The sequence below is a fragment of the Pseudorasbora parva genome, chromosome 17, assembly GCF_024679245.1.
Source record: "Pseudorasbora parva isolate DD20220531a chromosome 17, ASM2467924v1, whole genome shotgun sequence".
Classification (NCBI taxonomy): Eukaryota; Metazoa; Chordata; class Actinopteri; order Cypriniformes; family Gobionidae; genus Pseudorasbora; species Pseudorasbora parva.
The window spans coordinates 35641283-35666514 of record NC_090188.1 but is presented as its reverse complement, the minus strand read 5'-3'; the positions used below and the strand labels follow the sequence as shown (position 1 = coordinate 35666514).

At 42.1% G+C, this 25232-nt stretch overlaps 2 protein-coding genes and 1 long non-coding RNA gene across 3 annotated transcripts in view; 1 reads left to right on the top strand and 2 right to left on the bottom strand.

Annotated features, from left to right (window-relative positions):
• mcu (mitochondrial calcium uniporter) overlaps positions 1-25232 on the top strand; it is a 158943-nt gene that overhangs the window by 32171 nt on the left and 101540 nt on the right. The gene's annotated exons all lie outside the window — the stretch shown is intronic.
• LOC137045559 (uncharacterized) lies at positions 13401-19073 on the bottom strand. Its single transcript, XM_067422266.1, has 7 exons — positions 19005-19073; positions 17644-17736; positions 17019-17111; positions 16162-16254; positions 14929-15021; positions 14454-14526; positions 13401-13558 (listed from the first exon to the last, which is right to left on the bottom strand). Exons 1-7 carry the CDS (start codon positions 19071-19073, stop codon positions 13401-13403), a joined length of 672 nt encoding a protein of 223 aa, XP_067278367.1.
• On the bottom strand, positions 20108-24115 carry LOC137045374 (uncharacterized). The gene is made up of 5 exons (XR_010898757.1): positions 23303-24115; positions 22586-22743; positions 22249-22438; positions 21163-21255; positions 20108-20200 (listed from the first exon to the last, which is right to left on the bottom strand). It is a non-coding gene; the product is annotated as an uncharacterized lncRNA (long non-coding RNA).

The window sequence follows — 25232 nt, the reverse complement described above, 5'->3', positions numbered from 1 at the left end:
AAGTTCTGAGCTGAGAAATGGCTTCTTTTTTTCCTTCTAGAAGAGAGACAAAAGGAAAAATTGAGGTAGGAGTAAAAAGAGAACAACAACTGAGAGTTAATCTATAGCCAGGATAGGATCCCTCAGTGCCTGAATCTCCGGTTCACCAGGGTATCCTTGAGGATTCCCTCTTTATTACCCAGAGCAATAGGGAGAGATACTTAAAAGGTAAGAGACTGGTTCAAAAGGATTCACATTTTTTTTCTTGCACAGAAAACAGACATGCACACAAAAGATTTGTTTCACTGGCAAATTGCTCCGACGGGCGAGCCTGCGGCTACTCCACAAAGGCATGTAAATCTAGACTGAAGTGTTCCACGCGTAGCTCAAAAGAAAGCATGAACATTCAGGGCAAGCTGCTTTCAGACAGGCAGGGAGCGAAGAGATGGCATTCACAGCACATATGACCTCACACTTTTCCCAGTCACCATGGAGTTGCTGTGGAAACGCTGCATTTTTTTCAGGAAGTTCCAATTCAGCCAGCTAAAATGCGCCCACTCCGACACACTCCATTCATTTATGTGTGATCTGTGTAATATTACATCCAGCTGGTCGACTCCAACACCTTGCGTTAAGAGCACTGGCAGTTAGCCTCTCAGGTTTAAACTGAGTTGTTGTCAAGGTGTACTCTAACATGCAGCAGCTGTAGTGTAAGTCCCAGACTAATACGGTCTTTTATTGACTCACTTAGCCCATATCAAATTTCTTTTCAGAGTGATTTGATTGTGTGGCCTTGCATCAATATAGCATTGTGGTTCACTGAGTCTTGTTCTATAGAAATATCCATAGTGTTGATCAAGTGCTCTTTCAAAGACATCGCATTTCAACAGTTCAACATTTTCCATATAAAATATTCTTCCACAGAGGTACCTTTTACATTTTGTGAGCTTGCTTTTAAAATTAACGAATCCTCTTGTGGGAAAAGAAAATGTCATTTGTAACCAAGAATTAATTAAGATTATTCAAGCATGGGGTCTATGAAGGAGTCTGAAGCTACCTGTTAAAAACAGATGTTTTGCTGTCTTTTAGAATGAATGTTTGTTGAAGACTGTTGTTTCTTTGAGAGTCTGTCCTATCATTACTAGTTTCTAGACTAGACTGACGGCAGAAGGTCTGAACTCTATCGAACAATGAAAGCTGCGAGGACCCTGCCCAAGAGGACGGGGTTTGACCAAGCGGCAACCTCCCGCGATCTCTCTTGAAGCAAATATGAAAGTAATGTAAACTGCAATTCCTCAACTGGCCACTAGTGACAGGCTCCAGAAGGAGCAGAATCTCATTGAGCCCCATATTTAAATTCCCAACGTTACAGTAGAAAACAACATGTTTACAGCCTGGTACAAATTATGGTTTTGGCCTAGAAGGGTAATTTTTGGTGGATTTTTTTTATAACTCATTCGTTTACATTATATAAAGCCTTAAAGTTTTGTATAATTAAGGGCGTGGTTACTTTGAGTGATAGGTGGATAGCCATTTATCCGCCATCTATAGTCATTGCGTCACCTAAGCTCCGCCCAAATCCCGCCTCTTTTCCCATTTCTGTTTTTGGGAGTGACGCGCGATGACTCGCTAGCAAGATGGCAACACCCAGCTCGTCTCTACTTTACGCTTCAGAACAGCTTATTGGAATCCCACGGACACTACGTCCATATTTTTTTTAACAGTCAATGGGTTTGACTGACATGTAGCCAATCGCAGCCCGTTTTATTTCCTGTCATGTTTAGGCGGGTGAAAATGAAGTCTATGCCCCTGCAATATCATAGTGCATCTATAAATTATTCATTCAAGAACATTGTACAAGTTTACTGGAACAATGAATGGAGCCGTGAACTTCACACACTTTTTGAAAATCCAGCCTTCAGTTGATCCTGATAAGTGCTCATTGTCACAGTTGTAAACACAACGGCATTTGTTTCTAGATGGGCCGTTAAAGAACGCAAAACATTTGTCTCGCGGACTTCCTGTAGAATTCAACCAATCAGATGATGACTTTGAAACTTCTGAAGTGTTTCCAGATAAGTGTGCCATATGGATCAGACGTTCAGCCAATGGTCTGTTAGGCTTAGTACGCAACAATATTCCTATGCCAATGGGCAATCCCTTATCTGAGCTTAGTGCAGTGTGGGTAAGTCTCAAGGAAATATAATATAATTATAATAATAATCAAAGTAATATAATTATAATAAAACCCAGTAATATAATCAAAGCTCTTTGCAGTGCAAGACTAATGACAGACTTTAATGAAGGGGGTGGGTGTCATTTAAAAACACCACCTCTTCCCCGCTGGAAGCCTCAATCCACTGACCACAGCTATCCTCATGGGGCTCGTCAGGGTCAGAAGGCAGAGGGTATAGGCCGTTTTCTCAAGATGAGATTATTTGATCACAGAAACATGTACATTTTGATTGAGGAGCATTGGAAATCTTAAGATGTGGGTTCCCATGTTTCATTATTCAGGTTTTCATGTGTGGTTTCGGTAACTTACAGTGACAGAGATATGAGTTTTTGTGTCATCTGAAGGTTGTCGAGCCAGACACCACCAGAGCTGCTCCCGTCATTTTCTGTTCTATGAGTCCACACAGATATAAAAAGCTGCTCTCGCTTAATGAAGATTTGATGGATGAACTCTCGGATTGATTAGACTCTTGTAATGCCAGAGGTGATCAAACTTTTTTTTTTTTGACGACGCCATTTTTGATATTATTTTGGTCACTGTTGCTATGGTTACTGATAAGAGAACAGACTTGACTCTCGTGGCACATTCTTACCGACAGTAGGCCTATCTGAGACACTACTGTGAGTTGCTGTATGAATGGGACATTTTGACACCTGTAAGTAGTGTTGACAGTGTTGGAAAAAACATGGGCTATAAATCAAAGTTATATATATTTGATCATGTATAACTAGCTGCTTTTGCTAATCATCTTTGAAGTAGCTAGCAGCAGGATATGTTCTTGTGAGGGAACAACTTGAGCCTTAAGAAAGATCTGCTAATAGACGTTCATGAGAGCGGGTGAATGAAAATGAGATGGTAAAGAGGCTCTCAGGGGGCAACTGTCAAATTCCCCGTTTAGCATACAGCAGAGCCGCTCTTTGCTGTCAGACGGTTTACCGGCACTCTTATCTCTCCACCATCTGCGTTCATCCGCTCTTTCCTAATACGTCTGTATGTGTGTCTCACCCCCACACACCTACACCATCAGCATTTCTCCTGATATTCACAGTGATTTCTTTTCCATGTGACCTGCTCTGTAAAGGTGTGGAAATTGGTAAAGGTGACTTTCTTTCTGTTTTTCCCAGTTTAAAAGGGCATCATTAGAAAAACGTTGAGAGAACCTAGGCCTGGAGAGAGAGCAAGTGAAAGGTACAGTAGCTTGCCATTGGAAGGGCCGCTTGGGTTTATAGGGCTCTTGCTGGACATGTTTATCTTTTACTGACAGTAGCTCCACAGCGTGTGCACATTTTCTCCCTTTGAGAGAATTTTAGTGTGAACACCAGCTGTAAATATGAATAACAATCTGGTTTTGATGTCATTCCACAACATTTAGAGTGTGTGTGTGTCAACTAGAATTTGCAGTCTTTCACACTGTGCCTCTTTTTGTAGGGTTGCCATTCTGTAGGTCTTTCATTATGAATAAGGAAAATCAAAGTAATTCATCTCTCTTTCTTCATTGGCAGCCAGTTAGAGATACCTACAACATTGTCATGAAGCCTGCTAATGTACACCGCTTTACTCAGTGGGTCGGTTGGGTTTCTCTGCTGTTGGCTTGTGGTATTGAATTTTGGATCTATATAAAAAAAAAAAAAAAAAAAAAAAAAAATATATATATATATATATATATATATATATATATATATATATATATATATATATATAATATACACACATTACATGCTTGAATTCACTAATATGTATTCCACAAACCCTAGTAAACCTTAGACTTCCTATTAGATTAACTGGTGTCTACATTTTGGCCTTTGGGATGAATTAGAGCGGAGACTGTGAGCCAGGACTTCTTGTCCAACATCAGTGCTTGTGGAAAGCCTTCCCAGAAGAGTTGAGTTGGGTGGGTCAACTCCATATTAAACCCTATAGATTAAACGGTTAGTTCACCCAAAAATAAAAATTCTGTCATCAATGAATCACCCTAATGTCATTCTACACCTCCGTTCATCTCCGGTATACAGTTATATTATATACAGGCATATAAGATATTTTATATTTAGTCCGAGAGCTTTCTCTTCCTCCATTGCATGTATATGGTATACTGTCCATGTCCAGAAAGGGAATAAAAACATCATCAGAGTAGTCCATATGTGACATCAGTTAGTTCATTAGAATCTCTTGAAGCATCGAAAATAAATTTTAGTTCAAAAATCACAAAAACTACGACTTTATTCAGCATTGTCTTCTCTTCCGGGTTTGTTTTCAATCCACAAACAAAGATTTAAATGTTTATGTTATCAGCGTATTGATTCAGAATTCGGATCGCCAATGTCACGTGATTTCAGCAGTTTGAAATGCGATCCAAATCATGAATCAATACGCTGCACTGGAGATCTGCATCTTCCTGCAGAGTTTGGTTTCAGTGTCCTTTAACACACCTGCTTTACCTGGTTCAGGTGTGTTTAATTGTGGTTGGAGTGGACTTGACCTCTGCAGGTATTGGTGGAATTCCAAGAACAAGATTGGACAACCTTGGTCTTAAGGTCCTATTCCGGGGGTGTCTGCAGCTACAACTAATGTTGTGGTTGTTGTTGTTGTTGTCGTTGTTGTTGTTGTCTGTCCTTGGAAAATGTGCGGAAAGGCATAATAAACCTACACTTTGTATAAATATTCAGGTACACAACCATGTGACATTGACACACACACACACACACACACACACACACACACACACACACACACACACACATACACACACACACACACACACACACACACACACACACACACACACACACACACACACACACACACACACATATATATATATGGCATTTATTCTGACACTATTCTCTGTTGGTTGCCTCAGTTACCCAGTTTTGTCCTTGGCAGAGGTTACACACCTGATGTAGGTCCAGAATAGATGAGATGGACGCGCACACGTGTGTGTGTGTGTGTGTGTGTGTGTGACTGAGTGCGTCAGCTGCTGTACATTCTCACACAGCCACCGTCTGATATATCTGCTTACATCTCTCGTGTTTCTCCAAGCACATTAAAATGGCTCATTAGGAGGGATTCTTTTAATTTCCAAATCAGCTCACATCTTCCCCTCATGACTCCTGCCACAAAAATTGTCTGCTCACGATTCGTCTCATGTACACAAATTCCTTCACCTTGTAAAAGTGCCTGATTCGTGCAAAAAACACACCTCATCACTTTCTAGTCAGTCTTACCTGTTCTTATCTTTTCATGCATTCCGTATCCTCTCCTTCCATGTCCCTTTGGGACATTTAGTGAGTAGTAAGACCATGTTGAATGCACAGATGCGCACGTGTGTGTGTGTGTGTGTGTGTGTGTGGTTGTGTGTGTGTGTGTGTGTGGCTTCAAGAGATGATGTTTGATGAGTCCATGGCCCAGAGTTCTGGCACATGATATGCAGTTGCAGTCTTTTGAACCTTTTGATGGACATTGTGTGCGTGTTTCCATAAAGTCCACAAATATGTTGAAGTGTCATTTGTCAATTTCGATTTTAGAAGGACATTCACAACTCCGCAAGTACACTTTTGCCCAACCTATACTGATGCTGGCTCTACAACAGACTTCTTGACCTGTGTGGACTTGAAAAAAAAAAAAAACATCTTAGTTACACTCCACTGTTTTTAGAAATAGATTTGTTTCCTACATATATGTGGGCAAATTCATTTTGTCTCAGTGCATACACTGTTTTAATTTGGCTGGGTTGCCGCTAGCTTAGCTTAGCATCACTTTTACTTGGGACATGCTAGTTGGCAACATAGGATTCCATTCATTACGCTAAGCTAGCGCGACCCCTGCCAAACTAAAAAAAATGCATGCGCTGAGACAAAAAAGCATTTGCCCACATATCTAAATGTAGAAAAGAAGTTGAATAAGCCTAAAACTATTTCTGAGTGTTCCTTTAAAGATTTAACAAAAAGTTGGTTACTAGGCTGTTACTTAATTGTCAAGTCAACTTTATTCATATAGCGCATTTCACAATGCCGATTGTCTCAAAGCAGCTTCACGGTGTTAACAGGAAAATAATGCAATTTGATTTTCGGCTTTACGCTCTGAAATGAGCTAGATGACATCACCGTTTTCTCCAACTATCATAAAGCGAAAATGTGGGCATATCAATAATTGAGTTGATATAGTTAATTTAGTTTAGTAATTACATTTATTTGAATATTTAGTTGACATTTTTGTGTTTAGTGACAAATAGTCCAAGTCTCAGATGTTCGGTTCCTTGATATAGTTAAGGTCCATACTTCAGACCTGTCCATTTTTGCCCACCAGGAGTATGTCCAAAGACTTATGACAGTCCCTGCGTTCCAATTCGCCTACTTGTCCTAAAAGTATGTACTCTTTTTGTGAAGAAAAAGTACATACTTTTGAGTGTGTAGCAGAAAAGTATGCAAACTTCAGACATACACTACTTCGTCATCTTTAACGGTGTTTTATTTAACAGAAGTTCCCTTTCAAAGCCTACAGTGAACGGCCGGTTTGGACTACAGCAGGAAGTACAGGGATGTAATGACGTCACTAGAACCGTTTGTTGACTAACCCTCCGCCCACAAGAACACGCAAAGAACACTCCACGTGGAGAAGAGCGCGCATTCAGCGCTTGCATCTCCCCGTTATGGTAAGAGGCGGGACCTTTCCGGGCAAAGTGCCCTAAGCTGCTGTCCAATCACAACATGGGAAGCGCTGGCCCAATCAGAACTCGTTACGTGTTTCTGAAGGAGGGACTTCATAGAACAAGGAAATCATCAGGCCGTTTTAGGACAGAGGAAACAGAGCTGTACATATAAGTAAATTGTGTGAAAAATACTGTTTTTTTTATTTTTACACACGAAACATGAACTCATGTTATATTGCACACTGTAAACATAATCAAAGCTTCGAAAACACGTGAAGAACGGGACCTTTAACACATTTTATCTGCATTTGTAGTTCTCGCAATGGGTTGATATCAGCCGTTAAGTGTGCGTCGATCTGCACTTCGAAGTTCTGACTGGAAATAGTTAACCATCCGGGAATCTTTGGAATACACTTTTCAACATACTACGATTTGGGACATACTAATTCTATTTTTGAATACTATTTAGGATGGATAGTGGATTTGGGGTGTCTTTGGCACAAGCACTCTCTGAACAAGCTACTTACCAATAGTTGAAAACATTTTGTTTTGTTTGCTCTTCGCTAATGCAGTATATTCTATAAAGATGCTTGAAATAGAAACAGTGGCTAATAAAAGGAAAGGTTTAGATAAGAGCCTAATGTCTAGGAGGGCCTTTCATCATTCCAACAAAGCGTACATGCCCACTGATCCCATATCATTATTGTATTTACATTCAAGCTGTGAATGCTGCTTTCATCCTCATTCACGCAGAAGGTATCGATTTTTGCACTCTGTGTTCCAGCAGCTGTCAGCGAGATTGCTTTAAATGTAAGAGAAGTCTTACACACACACACACACACACACACACACACACACACACACACACACACACACACACACACACACACACACACACACACACACACACACACACACACACACATACTTGTTTTTGTGCATTGTGGGGATCACCTGTCAGAATGCTACATAGTGTGGACCACCCTTTCCTATGATCCTACAGACCTAAAAAAAATTAGTTGACAAAAACTAAAAAGCCTGTTTAAAAGTGTCACTTCAGATTTTAAATATTTCACTAAAAAAATTATAAACCTGACACAGTGGTCACTTGTGGGGACATTTCAGGTATTGAGTATATCTGGGGTCCAGCAAACACACAACCCGTCTTTATTCAGTGTGGGGACCGAACTCACACACCAAACACCAGTCTTTAGTCACTGTGGGGACCGAACTCACACACCAAACGCCAGTCTTTGGTCACTGTGGGGACCGAACTCACACACCAAACGCCAGTATTTAGTCACTGTGGGGACCGAACTCACACACCAAACGCCAGTCTTTGGTCACTGTGGGGACCGAACTCACACACCAAACACCAGTCTTTGGTCAGTGTGGGGACCAAACTCACACACCAAACGCCAGTCTTTAGTCACTGTGGGGACCAAACTCACACACCAAACGCCAGTCTTTGGTCAGTGTGGGGACCGAACTCACACACCAAACGCCAGTCTTTAGTCACTGTGGGGACCGAACTCACACACCAAACACCAGTCTTTAGTCACTGTGGGGACCGAACTCACACACCAAACGCCAGTCTTTAGTCAGTGTGGGGACCGAACTCACACACCAAACGCCAGTCTTTAGTCACTGTGGGGACCGAACTCACACACCAAACGCCAGTCTTTAGTCAGTGTGGGGACCGAACTCACACACCAAACGCCAGTCTTTAGTCAGTGTGGGGACCGAACTCACACACCAAACGCCAGTCTTTAGTCAGTGTGGGGACCGAACTCACACACCAAACACCAGTCTTTATTCAGTGTGGGGACCGAACTCACACACCAAACGCCAGTCTTTAGTCACTGTGGGGACCGAACTGACACACCAAACACCAGTCTTTGGTCACTGTGGGGACCGAACTCACACACCAAACACCAGTCTTTGGTCAGTGTGGGGACCAAACTCACACACCAAACGCCAGTCTTTAGTCACTGTGGGGACCAAACTCACACACCAAACGCCAGTCTTTGGTCAGTGTGGGGACCGAACTCACACACCAAACGCCAGTCTTTAGTCACTGTGGGGACCGAACTCACACACCAAACACCAGTCTTTGGTCAGTGTGGGGACCAAACTCACACACCAAACGCCAGTCTTTAGTCACTGTGGGGACCAAACTCACACACCAAACGCCAGTCTTTGGTCAGTGTGGGGACCAAACTCACACACCAAACGCCAGTCTTTAGTCACTGTGGGGACCAAACTCACACACCAAATGCCAGTCTTTGGTCAGTGTGGGGACCAAACTCACACACCAAACGCCAGTCTTTAGTCACTGTGGGGACCAAACTCCCACAGTGAGCCAGTCTTTAGTCAGTGTGGGGACCGAACTCACACACCAAACGCCAGTCTTTAGTCAGTGTGGGGACCGAACTCACACACCAAACGCCAGTCTTTAGTCAGTGTGGGGACCGAACTCACACACCAAACGCCAGTCTTTAGTCAGTGTGGGGACCGAACTCACACACCAAACGCCAGTCTTTAGTCAGTGTGGGGACCGAACTCACACACCAAACACCAGTCTTTAGTCAGTGTGGGGACCGAACTCACACACCAAACGCCAGTCTTTAGTCAGTGTGGGGACCGAACTCACACACCAAACACCAGTCTTTAGTCAGTGTGGGGACCAAACTCACACACCAAACACCCGTCTTTGGTCACTGTGGGGACCGAACTCACACACCACACACCCGTCTTTGGTCACTGTGGGGACCGAACTCACACACCAAACACCCGTCTTTGGTCACTGTGGGGACCGAACTCACACACTAAACGCCAGTCTTTAGTCAGTGTGAGGACCGAACTCACACACCAAACCCCAGTCTTTAGTCACTGTGGGGACCGAACTCACACACCAAACGCCAGTCTTTAGTCAGTGTGGGGACCGAACTCACACACCAAACGCCAGTCTTTAGTCACTGTGGGGACCGAACTCACACACCAAACGCCAGTCTTTAGTCAGTGTGGGGACCGAACTCACACACCAAACCCCAGTCTTTAGTCAGTGTGGGGACAGAAATCACACACCAAACGCCAGTCTTTAGTCAGTGTGGGGACCGAACTCACACACCAAACGCCAGTCTTTAGTCAGTGTGGGGACCGAACTCACACACCAAACGCCCGTCTTTAGTCAGTGTGGGGACCGAACTCACACACCAAACGCCAGTCTTTAGTCAGTGTGGGGACCGAACTCACACACCAAACGCCAGTCTTTAGTCAGTGTGGGGACCGAACTCACACACCAAACACCAGTCTTTAGTCAGTGTGGGGACCGAACTCACACACCAAACACCAGTCTTTAGTCAGTGTGGGGACCGAACTCACACACCAAACACCAGTCTTTAGTCAGTGTGGGGACCGAACTCACACACCAAACACCAGTCTTTAGTCAGTGTGGGGACCAAACTCACACACCAAACACCCGTCTTTAGTCAGTGTGGGGACCGAACTCACACACCAAACACCAGTCTTTAGTCAGTGTGGGGACCGAACTCACACACCAAACACCAGTCTTTAGTCAGTGTGGGGACCGAACTCACACACCAAACACCAGTCTTTAGTCAGTGTGGGGACCGAACTCACACACCAAACGCCAGTCTTTAGTCAGTGTGGGGACCGAACTCACACACCAAACACCCGTCTTTAGTCAGTGTGGGGACCGAACTCACACACCAAACGCCAGTCTTTAGTCAGTGTGGGGACCGAACTCACACACCAAACACCAGTCTTTAGTCAGTGTGGGGACCGAACTCACACACCAAACACCAGTCTTTAGTCAGTGTGGGGACCGAACTCACACACCAAACACCAGTCTTTAGTCAGTGTGGGGACCGAACTCACACACCAAACGCCAGTCTTTAGTCAGTGTGGGGACCGAACTCACACACCAAACACCAGTCTTTAGTCAGTGTGGGGACCGAACTCACACACCAAACGCCCGTCTTTAGTCACTGTGGGGACCGAACTCACACACCAAACACCAGTCTTTAGTCACTGTGGGGACCAAACTCACACACCAAACACCAGTCTTTAGTCAGTGTGGGGACCGAACTCACACACCAAACACCCGTCTTTGGTCACTGTGGGGACCGAACTCACACACGACACACCCGTCTTTGGTCACTGTGGGGACTGAACTCACACACCAAACACCCGTCTTTGGTCACTGTGGGGACCGAACTCACACACGAAACGCCAGTCTTTAGTCAGTGTGAGGACCGAACTCACACACCAAACCCCAGTCTTTAGTCACTGTGGGGACCGAACTCACACACCAAACGCCAGTCTTTAGTCAGTGTGGGGACCGAACTCACACACCAAACGCCAGTCTTTAGTCACTGTGGGGACCGAACTCACACACCAAACGCCAGTCTTTAGTCAGTGTGGGGACCGAACTCACACACCAAACCCCAGTCTTTAGTCAGTGTGGGGACCGAACTCACACACCAAACACCAGTCTTTAGTCAGTGTGGGGACCGAACTCACACACCAAACACCAGTCTTTAGTCAGTGTGGGGACCGAACTCACACACCAAACACCAGTCTTTAGTCAGTGTGGGGACCGAACTCACACACCAAAACGCCAGTATTTAGTCAGTGTGGGGACCGAACTCACACACCAAACACCCGTCTTTGGTCACTGTGGGGACTGAACTCACACACCAAACACCTGTCTTTGGTCACTGTGGGGACCGAACTCACACACCAAACGCCAGTCTTTGGTCACTGTGGGGACCGAACTCACACACCAAACGCCAGTCTTTGGTCACTGTGGGGACCGAACTCACACACCAAACGCCAGTCTTTGGTCAGTGTGGGGACCAAACTCACACACCAAACGCCAGTCTTTAGTCAGTGTGGGGACCGAACTCACACACCAAACACCAGTCTTTAGTCAGTGTGGGGACCGAACTCACACACCAAAACGCCAGTATTTAGTCAGTGTGGGGACCGAACTCACACACCAAACACCCGTCTTTGGTCACTGTGGGGACTGAACTCACACACCAAACACCTGTCTTTGGTCACTGTGGGGACCGAACTCACACACCAAACGCCAGTCTTTGGTCACTGTGGGGACCGAACTCACACACCAAACGCCAGTCTTTGGTCACTGTGGGGACCGAACTCACACACCAAACGCCAGTCTTTGGTCAGTGTGGGGACCAAACTCACACACCAAACGCCAGTCTTTAGTCACTGTGGGGACCAAACTCACACACCAAACGCCAGTCTTTAGTCAGTGTGGGGACCAAACTCACACACCAAACGCCCGTCTTTAGTCACTGTGGGGACCAAACTCACACACCAAACACCCGTCTTTAGTCACTGTGGGGACCGAACTCACACACCAAACGCCAGTCTTTGGTCACTGTGGGGACTGAACTCACACACCAAACGCCAGTCTTTGGTCACTGTGGGGACTGAACTCACACACCAAACGCCAGTCTTTGGTCACTGTGGGGACTGAACTCACACACCAAACACCAGTCTTTAGTCAGTGTGAGGACCGAACTCACACACCAAACACCAGTCTTTAGTCAGTGTGGGGACCGAACTCACACACCAAACGCCAGTCTTTGGTCACTGTGGGGATTGAACTCACACACCAAACGCCAGTCTTTGGTCACTGTGGGGACTGAACTCACACACCAAACGCCAGTCTTTAGTCACTGTGGGGACTGAACTCACACACCAAACGCCAGTCTTTAGTCAGTGTGGGGACCGAACTCACACACCAAACACCAGTCTTTAGTCAGTGTGGGGACCGAACTCACACACCAAACGCCAGTCTTTAGTCAGTGTGAGGACCGAACTCACACACCAAACGCCAGTCTTTAGTCAATGTGGGGACCAAACTCACACACCAAACGCCAGTCTTTAGTCAATGTGGGGACCGAACTCACACACCAAACACCCGAACTCACACACAAAAGACAATCTGCAGTACTTTAGACAAAACAGGAGCTCCAATTTGCTCCATGCTTTAATTGATTTTGTAGATGTTTGTTTTATATGTATAAACAACATTGTTAGTACTTTTCAAGGTTGAGTAAAAAAATGTGTAATACAGTATATGACATTTTCAAAAGTCATAACATCAGTACGTCACCATAGCCAAGTCAAGAAACATTAGCTTAAAACATTCATGAAGATGTTCACAGTAAACACTATACGAGTTTAAAAAAATTATGAATTACTAAAACCCTTCATGACCAACACTGCATTCTCAAGTAACTTTAGCATTAAAGTCTACCATGCCTGCGTTTATAGAAGAAAAAAATTATACATTTGAAGCAGATAAGGATTATACAATAATATGGAACTGATGGTCTATTTAGTTATAACCATGTGACTATGGACGCTTGTTTTAAAGCTATAAAAGCTTGTTTCTACCAATGAACAATTTAATCTGCCAGTGTGCCAATTAATGTGTCAGATCTTTTCTGTTTAGAGCGGAGATTTTTGATGTAAAATTTAAGTGTGGACCACTCTATTTTTAAGTGCAAGTTCCGCCTCTTTACACCTCATGCAGTCCGCCTTTCCTGGAATTTTGCGGTTGTTAATAAACCTCATCATATGCGCCTCCACAGCCTGTATCTCATGTTTGTTCCAGGCCGTCTTCTTAACGTAACCTGTGGGGGGGAACACATTAGCATTTTACTCATGAGAAGCACTTGCATCAACAATGCATCAACCAGTGGTTTTATTTCACTGAGTGGTACAGTTCAGTACAGTACGGTTGGGTAACCCTGATCAGGCTTGTGTTTTCACTGCCAATAGTACCCTTACTTGGTAGGCGGGGTGTATGCTGGAAAGCACGACATTTTTGTTAATGTCAGTTTTAATGAACAATAATATCCATTATAAAAGGTATAAGTACAAAGTATAAGAGTCTTATATAAGAAGAAATAAATAAAGCAAGCAAAGATTTCAGTCAAAGTATGCTACAAAATCAGCGGTGTGCTATCGTAAAATTCAAAATAAATATATAAAGTTAAACATCATTTGTGCTCAGTCAAAACGTCATGACCAGGAACAAATAGATTCATGAGACCACAAATGCATGTTAAAGGGTTAGTTCACCCAAAAATGAAATGTCGTTCCACACCCGTAAGACCTCCGTTCATCTTCACACACAGTTTAAGATATTTTATATTTAGTCTGAGAGCGTATGCAAGTGTATGCACACTATACTGTCCATGTCCAGAAAGGGAATAAAAACATCATCACAGTAGTCCATATGAGACATCAGTGGGTTAATTAGAGTCTCTTGAAGCATCCAAAATACATTTGGGTCCAAAAATAACAAAAACTACGACTTTATTCAGCATTGGCTTCTCTTCCGGGTTCTTCAAAAAAAGATTCAAACGGTCATGAATCAGTGAATCGATCAATGATTCGAACAAAAACTACGACTTTATTCAGCATAAATAAAAATATCACTGCTGCTTTGAGTACTGAACTTTTTCATTCTGTTCACAGCTGAACTGCTCCGGACTGGCAAAATCTGTAACTTTTCTTCTTTACCTTTTGGTGAAGCAGTAAAGCTCATGCCACTATCTGATGTGTAACTCTCTGATGTGTCAGGAATGTACTCTTCCTCACTGGAAGGCACAGACAGATAAAGAGGCACAGACAGAGACAGACAGATATAGAGGCACAGACAGATAAAGAGGCACAGACAGATAAAGAGGCACAGACAGATACAGAGGCACAGACAGATATAGAGGCACAGACAGATAAAGAGGCACAGACAGATAAAGAGGCACAGACACAGACAGACAGATAAAGAGGCTCAGACAGATATAGAGGCACAGACAGATATAGAGGCACAGACAGAGACAGACAGATAAAGAGGCACAGACAGATAAAGAGGCACAGACAGATATAGAGGCACAGACAGATATAGAGGCACAGACAGATATAGAGGCACAGACACAGACAGACAGATAAAGAGGCACAGACAGATAAAGAGGCACAGACAGATAATAAATACACATACCTCAGCTGTGAATCGTGAAGTGCTTGCAGTAGTTACAGAATCCTCAGAGCAGTTCTCTATGGCTGTCATGTTGTCATCATCCTTGCATGGAGGCTGTAATAAAGTTATATAAAAAATAGTTACAAGTCTTTACTTATTAGACAAGGTCCCCACCATGCCAAACCTGTGAAGTGTGTGTACCAAAGGGTTTGAATGGCTTTCCTAAAACTACAGGTCCCCACAATGCACATTACACTGGAAACAGTGTGTAAGACTTTCCCATGTCAAAACCAAATATAAGAAATTAATAGACAGACAGATAAAGAGGCACAGACAGATAAAGAGGCACAGACACAGACAGACAGATAAAGAGGCACAGACAGATAAAGAGGCACAGACACAGACAGACAGATAAAGAGGCACAGACAGATAAAGAGGCACAGACAGATATAGAGGCACAGACAGAGACAGACAGATAAAGAGGCACAGACAGATAAAGAGGCACAGACAGATAAAGAGGCACAGACAGATAAAGAGGCACAGACAGATATAGAGGCACAGACAGAGACAGACAGAAAGAGGCACATAAAGATAAAGAGGCACAGAAAGATAAAGAGGCACAGACAGAGTCAGACAGATAAAGAGGCAAAGACAGATAAAGAGGCACAGACAGAGACAGACAGATATAGAGGCACAGACAGAGACAGACAGATAAAGAGGCACAGACAGAGACAGACAGATAAAGAGGCACAGACAGATAAAGAGGCACAGACAGATAAAGAGGCACAGACAGAGACAGACAGATAAAGAGGCACAGACAGTCAGAAAGATAAAGAGGCACAGACAGATAAAGAGGCACAGACAGAGACAGACAGATAAAGAGGCACAGACAGAGACAGACAGATAAAGAGGCACAGAAAGATAAAGAGGCACAGACAGAGACAGAAAGATAAAGAGGCACAGACAGATAAAGAGGCACAGACAGACAGATAAAGAGGCAAAGACAGATAAAGAGGCACAGACAGAAACAGACAGATAAAGAGGCACAGGCAGAGACAGACAGATAAAGAGGCACAGACAGATAAAGAGGCACAGACAGATAAAGAGGCACAGACACAGACAGACAGATAAAGAGGCACAGACAGAGACAGACAGATAAAGAGGCTCAGACAGATATAGAGGCACAGACAGATAAAGAGGCACAGACACAGACAGACAGATAAAGAGGCACAGACAGATAATAAATACACATACCTCAGCTGTGAATCGTGAAGTGCTTGCAGTAGTTACAGAATCCTCAGAGCAGTTCTCTATGGCTGTCATGTTGTCATCATCCTTGCATGGAGGCTGTAATAAAGTTATATAAAAAATAGTTACAAGTCTTTACTTATTAGACAAGGTCCCCACCATGCCAAACCTGTGAAGTGTGTGTACCAAAGGGTTTGAATGGCTTTCCTAAAACTACAGGTCCCCACAATGCACATTACACTGGAAACAGTGTGTAAGACTTTCCCATGTCAAAACCAAATATAAGAAATTAATAGACAGACAGATAAAGAGGCACAGACAGATATAGAGGCACAGACAGATAAAGAGGCACAGACAGATAAAGAGGCACAGACAGATAAAGAGGCACAGACAGATATAGAGTAACAGACAGATATAGAGGCACAGACAGATAAAGAGGCACAGACAGATAAAGAGGCACAGACAGAGACAGACAGATAAAGAGGCACAGACAGATAAAGAGGCACAGACAGACAGATAAAGAGGCACAGACAGATAAAGAGGCACAGACAGATAAAGAGGCACAGACAGAGACAGACAGATAAAGAGGCACAGACAGATATAGAGGCACAGACAGATATAGAGGCACAGACACAGACAGACAGATAAAGAGGCACAGACAGATAAAGAGGCACAGCCAGATATAGAGGCACAGACAGATAAAGAGGCACAGACAGATAAAGAGGCACAGACAGATATAGAGGCACAGACAGATAAAGAGGCACAGACAGATAAAGAGGCACAGACAGACAGATAAAGAGGCACAGACAGATAAAGAGGCACAGACAGATAAAGAGGCACAGACAGATAATAAATACACATACCTCAGCTGTGAATCGTGAAGTGCTTGCAGTAGTTACAGAATCCTCAGAGCTGTTCTCTATGGCTGTCATGTTGTCATCATCCTTGCATGGAGGCTGTAATAAAGTTATATAAAAAATAGTTACAAGTCTTTACTTATTAGACAAGGTCCCCACCATGCCAAACCTGTGAAGTGTGTGTACCAAAGGGTTTGAATGGCTTTCCTAAAACTACAGGTCCCCACAATGCACATTACACTGGAAACAGTGTGTAAGACTTTCCCATGTCAAAACCAAATATAAGAAATTAATAGACAGACAGATAAAGAGGCACAGACGGATAAAGAGGCACAGACACAGACAGACAGATAAAGAGCCACAGACAGATAAAGAGGCACAGACACAGACAGACAGATAAAGAGGCACAGACAGATAAAGAGGCACAGACAGAGACAGACAGATAAAGAGGCACAGACAGATATAGAGGCACAGACAGATGAAGAGGCACAGACAGATAAAGAGGCACAGACACAGACAGACAGATAAAGAGGCACAGACAGATAAAGAGGCACAGACAGATAAAGAGGCACAGACAGATAAAGAGGCACAGACAGATAAAGAGGCACAGACAGATAATAAATACACATACCTCAGCTGTGAATCGTGAAGTGCTTGCAGTAGTTACAGAATCCTCAGAGCAGTTCTCTATGGCTGTCATGTTGTCATCATCCTTGCATGGAGGCTGTAATAAAGTTATATAAAAAATAGTTACAAGTCTTTACTTATTAGACAAGGTCCCCACCATGCCAAACCTGTGAAGTGTGTGTACCAAAGGGTTTGAATGGCTTTCCTAAAACTACAGGTCCCCACAATGCACATTACACTGGAAACAGTGTGTAAGACTTTCCCATGTCAAAACCAAATATAAGAAATTAATAGACAGACAGATAAAGAGGCACAGACAGATAAAGAGGCACAGACACAGACAGACAGATAAAGAGGCACAGACAGATAAAGAGGCACAGACACAGACAGACAGATAAAGAGGCACAGACAGAGACAGACAGATAAAGAGGCACAGACAGATATAGAGGCACAGACAGATAAAGAGGCACAGACACAGACAGACAGATAAAGAGGCACAGACAGAGACAGACAGATAAAGAGGCACAGACAGATAAAGAGGCACAGACAGATATAGAGGCACAGACAGATATAGAGGCACAGACAGATAAAGAGGCACAGACACAGACAGACAGATAAAGAGGCACAGACAGAGACAGACAGATAAAGAGGCACAGACAGATAAAGAGGCACAGACAGATAAAGAGACACAGACAGACAGATATAGAGGCACAGACAGATATAGAGGCACAGACACAGACAGACAGATAAAGAGGCACAGACAGATAAAGAGGCACAGACAGATAAAGAGGCACAGACAGAGACAGACAGATATAGAGGCACAGACAGATAAAGAGGCACAGACAGATAAAGAGGCACAGACAGATAAAGAGGCACAGACAGATAGAGGCACAGACAATAAAGAGGCACAGACAATAAAGAGGCACAGACAGATATAGAGGCACAGACAGATATAGAGGCACAGACAGATAAAGAGGCACAGACAGATATAGAGGCACAGACAGATAAAGAGGCACAGACAGATATAGAGGCACAGACAGATAAAGAGGCACAGACAGATATAGAGGCACAGACAGATATAGAGGCACAGACAGATAAAGAGGCACAGACAGATATAGAGGCACAGACAGATATAGAGGCACAGACAGATAAAGAGGCACAGACAGATATAGAGGCACAGACAGATATAGAGGCACAGACAGATAAAGAGGCACAGACAGATATAGAGGCACAGACAGATAAAGAGGCACAGACAGAGACAGACAGATAAAGAGGCACAGACAGATAAAGAGGCACAGACACAGACAGACAGATAAAGAGGCACAGACAGATAAAGAGGCACAGACAGATAATAAATACACATACCTCAGCTGTGAATCGTGAAGTGCTTGCAGTAGTTACAGAATCCTCAGAGCAGTTCTCTATGGCTGTCATGTTGTCATCATCCTTGCATGGAGGCTGTAATAAAGTTATATAAAAAATAGTTACAAGTCTTTACTTATTATACAAGGTCCCCACCATGCCAAACCTGTGAAGTGTGTGTACCAAAGGGTTTGAATGGCTTTCCTAAAACTACAGGTCCCCACAATGCACATTACACTGGAAACAGTGTGTAAGACTTTCCCATGTCAAAACCAAATATAAGAAATTAATAGACAGACAGATAAAGAGGCACAGACAGATAAAGAGGCACAGACACAGACAGACAGATAAAGAGGCACAGACAGATAAAGAGGCACAGACACAGACCAACAGATAAAGAGGCACAGACAGATAAAGAGGCACAGACAGAGACAGACAGATAAAGAGGCACAGACAGATAAAGAGGCACAGACAGAGACAGACAGATAAAGAGGCACAGACAGATAAAGAGGCACAGACAGATAAAGAGGCACAGACAGAGACAGACAGATAAAGAGGCACAGACAGATAAAGAGGCACAGACACAGACAGACAGATAAAGAGGCACAGACAGAGACAGACAGATAAAGAGGCACAGACAGATAAAGAGGCACAGACACAGACAGACAGATAAAGAGGCACAGACAGATAAAGAGGCACAGACACAGACAGACAGATAAAGAGGCACAGACAGATAAAGAGGCACAGACAGAGACAGACAGATAAAGAGGCACAGACAGATATAGAGGCACAGACAGATAAAGAGGCACAGACACAGACAGACAGATAAAGAGGCACAGACAGATAAAGAGGCACAGACAGATAAAGAGGCACAGACAGATATAGAGGCACAGACAGATATAGAGGCACAGACACAGACAGACAGATAAAGAGGCACAGACAGATAAAGAGGCACAGACAGAGACAGACAGATAAAGAGGCACAGACAGATAAAGAGGCACAGACAGATATAGAGGCACAGACAGATATAGAGGCACAGACACAGACAGACAGATAAAGAGGCACAGACAGATAAAGAGGCACAGACAGATAATAAATACACATACCTCAGCTGTGAATCGTGAAGTGCTTGCAGTAGTTACAGAATCCTCAGAGCAGTTCTCTATGGCTGTCATGTTGTCATCATCCTTGCATGGAGGCTGTAATAAAGTTATATAAAAAATAGTTACAAGTCTTTACTTATTAGACAAGGTCCCCACCATGCCAAACCTGTGAAGTGTGTGTACCAAAGGGTTTGAATGGCTTTCCTAAAACTACAGGTCCCCACAATGCACATTACACTGGAAACAGTGTGTAAGACTTTCCCATGTCAAAACCAAATATAAGAAATTAATAGACAGACAGATAAAGAGGCACAGACAGATAAAGAGGCACAGACACAGACAGACAGATAAAGAGGCACAGACAGATAAAGAGGCACAGACACAGACAGACAGATAAAGAGGCACAGACAGATAAAGAGGCACAGACACAGACAGACAGATAAAGAGGCACAGACAGATAAAGAGGCACAGACACAGACAGACAGATAAAGAGGCACAGACAGAGACAGACAGATAAAGAGGCACAGACAGATAAAGAGGCACAGACACAGACAGACAGATAAAGAGGCACAGACAGATAAAGAGGCACAGACAGATAAAGAGGCACAGACAGATAAAGAGGCACAGACAGATATAGAGGCACAGACAGATAAAGAGGCACAGACAGATAAAGAGGCACAGACAGAGACAGACAGATAAAGAGGCACAGACAGATAAAGAGGCACAGACAGATAAAGAGGCACAGACAGAGACAGACAGATAAAGAGGCACAGACAGATAAAGAGGCACAGACAGATAAAGAGGCACAGACAGATAAAGAGGCACAGACAGATAAAGAGGCACAGACACAGACAGACAGATAAAGAGGCTCAGACAGATAAAGAGGCACAGACAGATAAAGAGGCACAGACAGAGACAGACAGATAAAGAGGCACAGACAGATAAAGAGGCACAGACAGATATAGAGGCACAGACAGATATAGAGGCACAGACACAGACAGACAGATAAAGAGGCACAGACAGATAAAGAGGCACAGACAGATAATAAATACACATACCTCAGCTGTGAATCGTGAAGTGCTTGCAGTAGTTACAGAATCCTCAGAGCTGTTCTCTATGGCTGTCATGTTGTCATCATCCTTGCATGGAGGCTGTAATAAAGTTATATAAAAAATAGTTACAAGTCTTTACTTATTAGACAAGGTCCCCACCATGCCAAACCTGTGAAGTGTGTGTACCAAAGTGTTTGAATGGCTTACATAAGGGGTGTCATGATTCCATGATTACATTAAGGAGTACTTGATTTAAAAAAATATATGATTACTTGTTTAACTGTTGATTAACTGGCAAAATACCCAAAGTGGTGCATTCTATGGATGAGAATCCATGAAATGCATTAAACCGCTTTTCTACGGCTGCACTATGCATTTAAACCATTTTAAACTCTTACTTTAGCAAAGTGCTATTGTGAATTCACTAAGTCCACTATTCCATTAAATAAATATTCTGTTCATTGAAGTTTGCATGTTTTGACGGCCACATATTCTTGTTCAGGAAGTGACAGTAGCCGTAGCAATTCTGTTGTACAGAAATGGCCAAATGTTAATGATCAAGTGAACATTTGAATTAATTGTTGTTTAGTCAGTATTTTTTAAATATTACATATTTTGACATTTTTGTTTAATACAACCATACAACTTGAACAATAATTTCAAACTTGAAAACCATAAAACAATGCTTTGATACTTGATTTGAACCAAAATTATTATTGCTTCATTGCTATTATATATGTATGTTAAGCAATTTTAAAGGCTTTTATTCCCTCACATACATTTATCACCACAAAAAAAAAAAAAAAAAAAAAAAAAAAAAAATATTGTAGTGGTGTCATTGCATCACCCTGTTAACAATGCCATACCCGCATAGAAACGTCATACATTTTATATATATGCAATGACACCACTACAATGGCTAAAATTTCTTATTTGAATTAGAATTTCTTTGGTTTCAAACATAGTTGGAAACATTTGGGATAATGTATGGAGGTCAACAAAAATATAGAGCATTGTTCTAGTTGTTTATTTATATACTTTATCCATTTCCTCTACTGTACAAATTATAAAAGTTGTCAAATTTTGCCAAACCTTTCTCCAAGGCCAGTGACTTCCTCCGTAGTCATGTGCGAGTTCCTCTCCAGAAATGATATCTCTTGCAGCGAATAGGCACAAACAAGGTTTTCCCTCAACGATAATCCTTTTCATTGTACAATTTGGGTTTATGTGATCATCATATATAAGGCGGCCAAGGGAGCCATCCTCATGAGTAGCATCAATGCTTCAGGAAACAAAAAATAATCATTTTGTCTAATAAACCACAGCAAGACAAATTTGAATGTGAACAAAATGAAATTAACTTTTTTACTGTAAATTTTAAAGTGTATTCATTAAACAAACAAACAAAAAACAAAACAAAAAACCCTACCTCCACTTCTTGTTCTGCCAGATGAAGTCAAACATAAAAAAAGGGTCATGATTGGCCTCTCTTCTTTGTTCAGCTTCAATTAAGGTGATCGTTTCTCCCCTATATTCGACAATCAAAATCTCCTTTAATAAAAGGAATTAAGGCAAACACTCCAAAACCTGAAAAAAGGGGGGAGTGGGAGAGAGACAATTGAATTCCTTGCAGACATGTAACTAATACATTTATGGTAAGTAAAATGTAAACAACTTTTAAGCTTTGTAATAGTTTAAGTTAAACTGTTTAACCAATGTATTCAACATGCTTTCACAATGCATGCTTATTTCTTTCATTAATTACAGATACTATCACAAAGAGCAATTTAAACTGCTGAAACAAACAATATTCTTTATATTCCAATGGACCCAAATTCCATAAAATAATCATGGTTACTTATTTAGTATTTTTAAACCACTTAAATCATAGTTAAAACATATGTTATTAACTTTATATTTAACACTCATGTTACCAATAAGAAACGAGTCCTGCTAGCAATACTAGGCTCTGCTATATCATCATGGTAACAAAAATAAGAAATAGCAGATTCATAATTAATTGGTGGAAGATTTCCTATTCATGGCCATGATATATATTTATATTTCCCGGGCCATGTTGGGAGCGCCGTACTTCTAATCACAATCCAGTAACAACAACAAAGTTCTTTACAAACCTAACAGTTACCTTTATAATCGTTTATGTGTTTGGCCTCCAGTGCGTCGGTCTTGTCGATGCCACGGAGAACATGATCTTCCGCTTCTTTTAATGGTTTTATTCTTCTCGGGTCTCATTTCAACAGGCCGTCTCTCGTCGTTCCTCTGGTTCCAGTGATTCAGCGATGTCACGCGGTCTCGCAATCTCCCAACACGCCGCAGTTTATAACACTTACAATACGCAGTAACATGCACATGTAAACACTTCAAATTGTATAATGATGTGAAGTTTTAATTTATCAATAGTTCATTCGACACATTCAATATTATGATTCTGATAAAAAACGTTAACGTTAATTAATCTCATTAGAAAACTCCATTGCATCAACATTCTTAAAAATAATTCGAATTTGTGATGTTTATTTATTGAATTATGTAATTTAATATTTACAAGTAGGTTAATTACCTGTAAGAATGTACTTTCCCCGTTGGCAGACACTGTTTAAAGAGTTTTTTTGTCGTTTAATTAAGCGATTCGCGCATGAGCAGTTGAAAAAATGTGTACCTTCATGTATTACGTCATATCTGTGTGCATAGGTGCAGTTCCGCGACCAGGCTACAGGGGCGCTGTAGAGCAGTGCAGCCACACACACTCATACACAAAAGTCCGGTTTTTGTTCATGGAGGGGATCATTAAAAAAAACTGCAGTAGGCATATCAGCACCGCCTCCTGAGCCGATTACAAGCAAAACATTGTGGGGACCGGCGATTTGGTCCCCACTATGTTTTTGGTCCCCACTATGTGAGTGTGCAAACGTGTTGAGGACCCCACTATGTAATAAAAACAAACACACACACACACACACACACAAACACACAAACACACACACACACACACACACAAACAAACAAACAAACAAACAAACAAACACACACACACTCCTTTACCGCTGACACTGTTCTAGTGCTGTGTCCGTTCCCGAAGTGCTCCACGCATTCTCACAGAAAAGTTAGTTCCGGACCAGAAAGATCGGTTCAACTCCAGCCCTAAAAACTTACTTGAAGAAATGCTGTCTCTGCCAGTAGCAGTTTCATGGAGCAATGTAACTTTGCACTACATTGTTCTTTATACCAAAAAAATATCAAACGTGTGCGATAGAGTGAATGAATCGACGATTTCAGTTTTAAACATATCTCCTAGAAAGGATAGATGAGAGTAACAGGACTTTATGGGACTTACTACCGGTACTGTGAACAATAAAGCAGAAGTGCCGCACTGCCTGCGCACAGATCGGGACGCGCACTGTTTGTTTTTAGTAGAGGTCGACCGATAGTGGATTTTAGCGATAACTAGGTTGGACCACGCTTGCCGGTAACCGATTAATCGACCGATAGTTTTTAAAATAGATACTGGATAAAACATAACACTAAGTAAAACAGTGCTGAACTTTATTGCAAGAAATAAAAAATAAAAACAGTACTGAACCATGAAAATGTGCTAAATTACATAATATGTAAATATGAATATATTAAAATAAGTTCTAACAGAAAAAAATCTACGGAAAACAATTCTACGGAAAATTACTAAAACATTAAAATATTACAAATAAATGTTTCTTTAGATATAACCTAGAAGCATGTATGTGAATGTCAGGTATTCATTTGTTAACAAGGATGTATTAGCTTATTTAGTTAGTTTACATGAACTTATTGCATTTTGCAATATACATTTTACAGCATGTATTAATATTTCAGCAATACAAATGTACCTTAATCATTCATGTTAGTTCATAGTGCATAAAAAGGTTAACAGATAAAACTAACAATGAAAAATACTTTTATTATTAACCTTAATGTTAAAAATGTAATATTATTGTATTATATTAAATGTTATAATTTCATATACATCCAAACAGTTTGCTTTTTTAGAACACTTGACGGTTTTCTAATCAAAATAACAA

Coding starts and splice junctions, on each gene's coding strand:
- LOC137045559 (XM_067422266.1), bottom strand. CDS start 19,073: ATGACAGCCATAGAGAACTGCTCTGAGGATTCTGTAACTACTGCAAGC. Junction 17,112..17,643: donor CTTCACGATTCACAGCTGAG/GTATGTGTATTT, acceptor ACTTTATTACAG/CCTCCATGCAAGGATGATGA. Junction 16,255..17,018: donor CTTCACGATTCACAGCTGAG/GTATGTGTATTT, acceptor ACTTTATTACAG/CCTCCATGCAAGGATGATGA.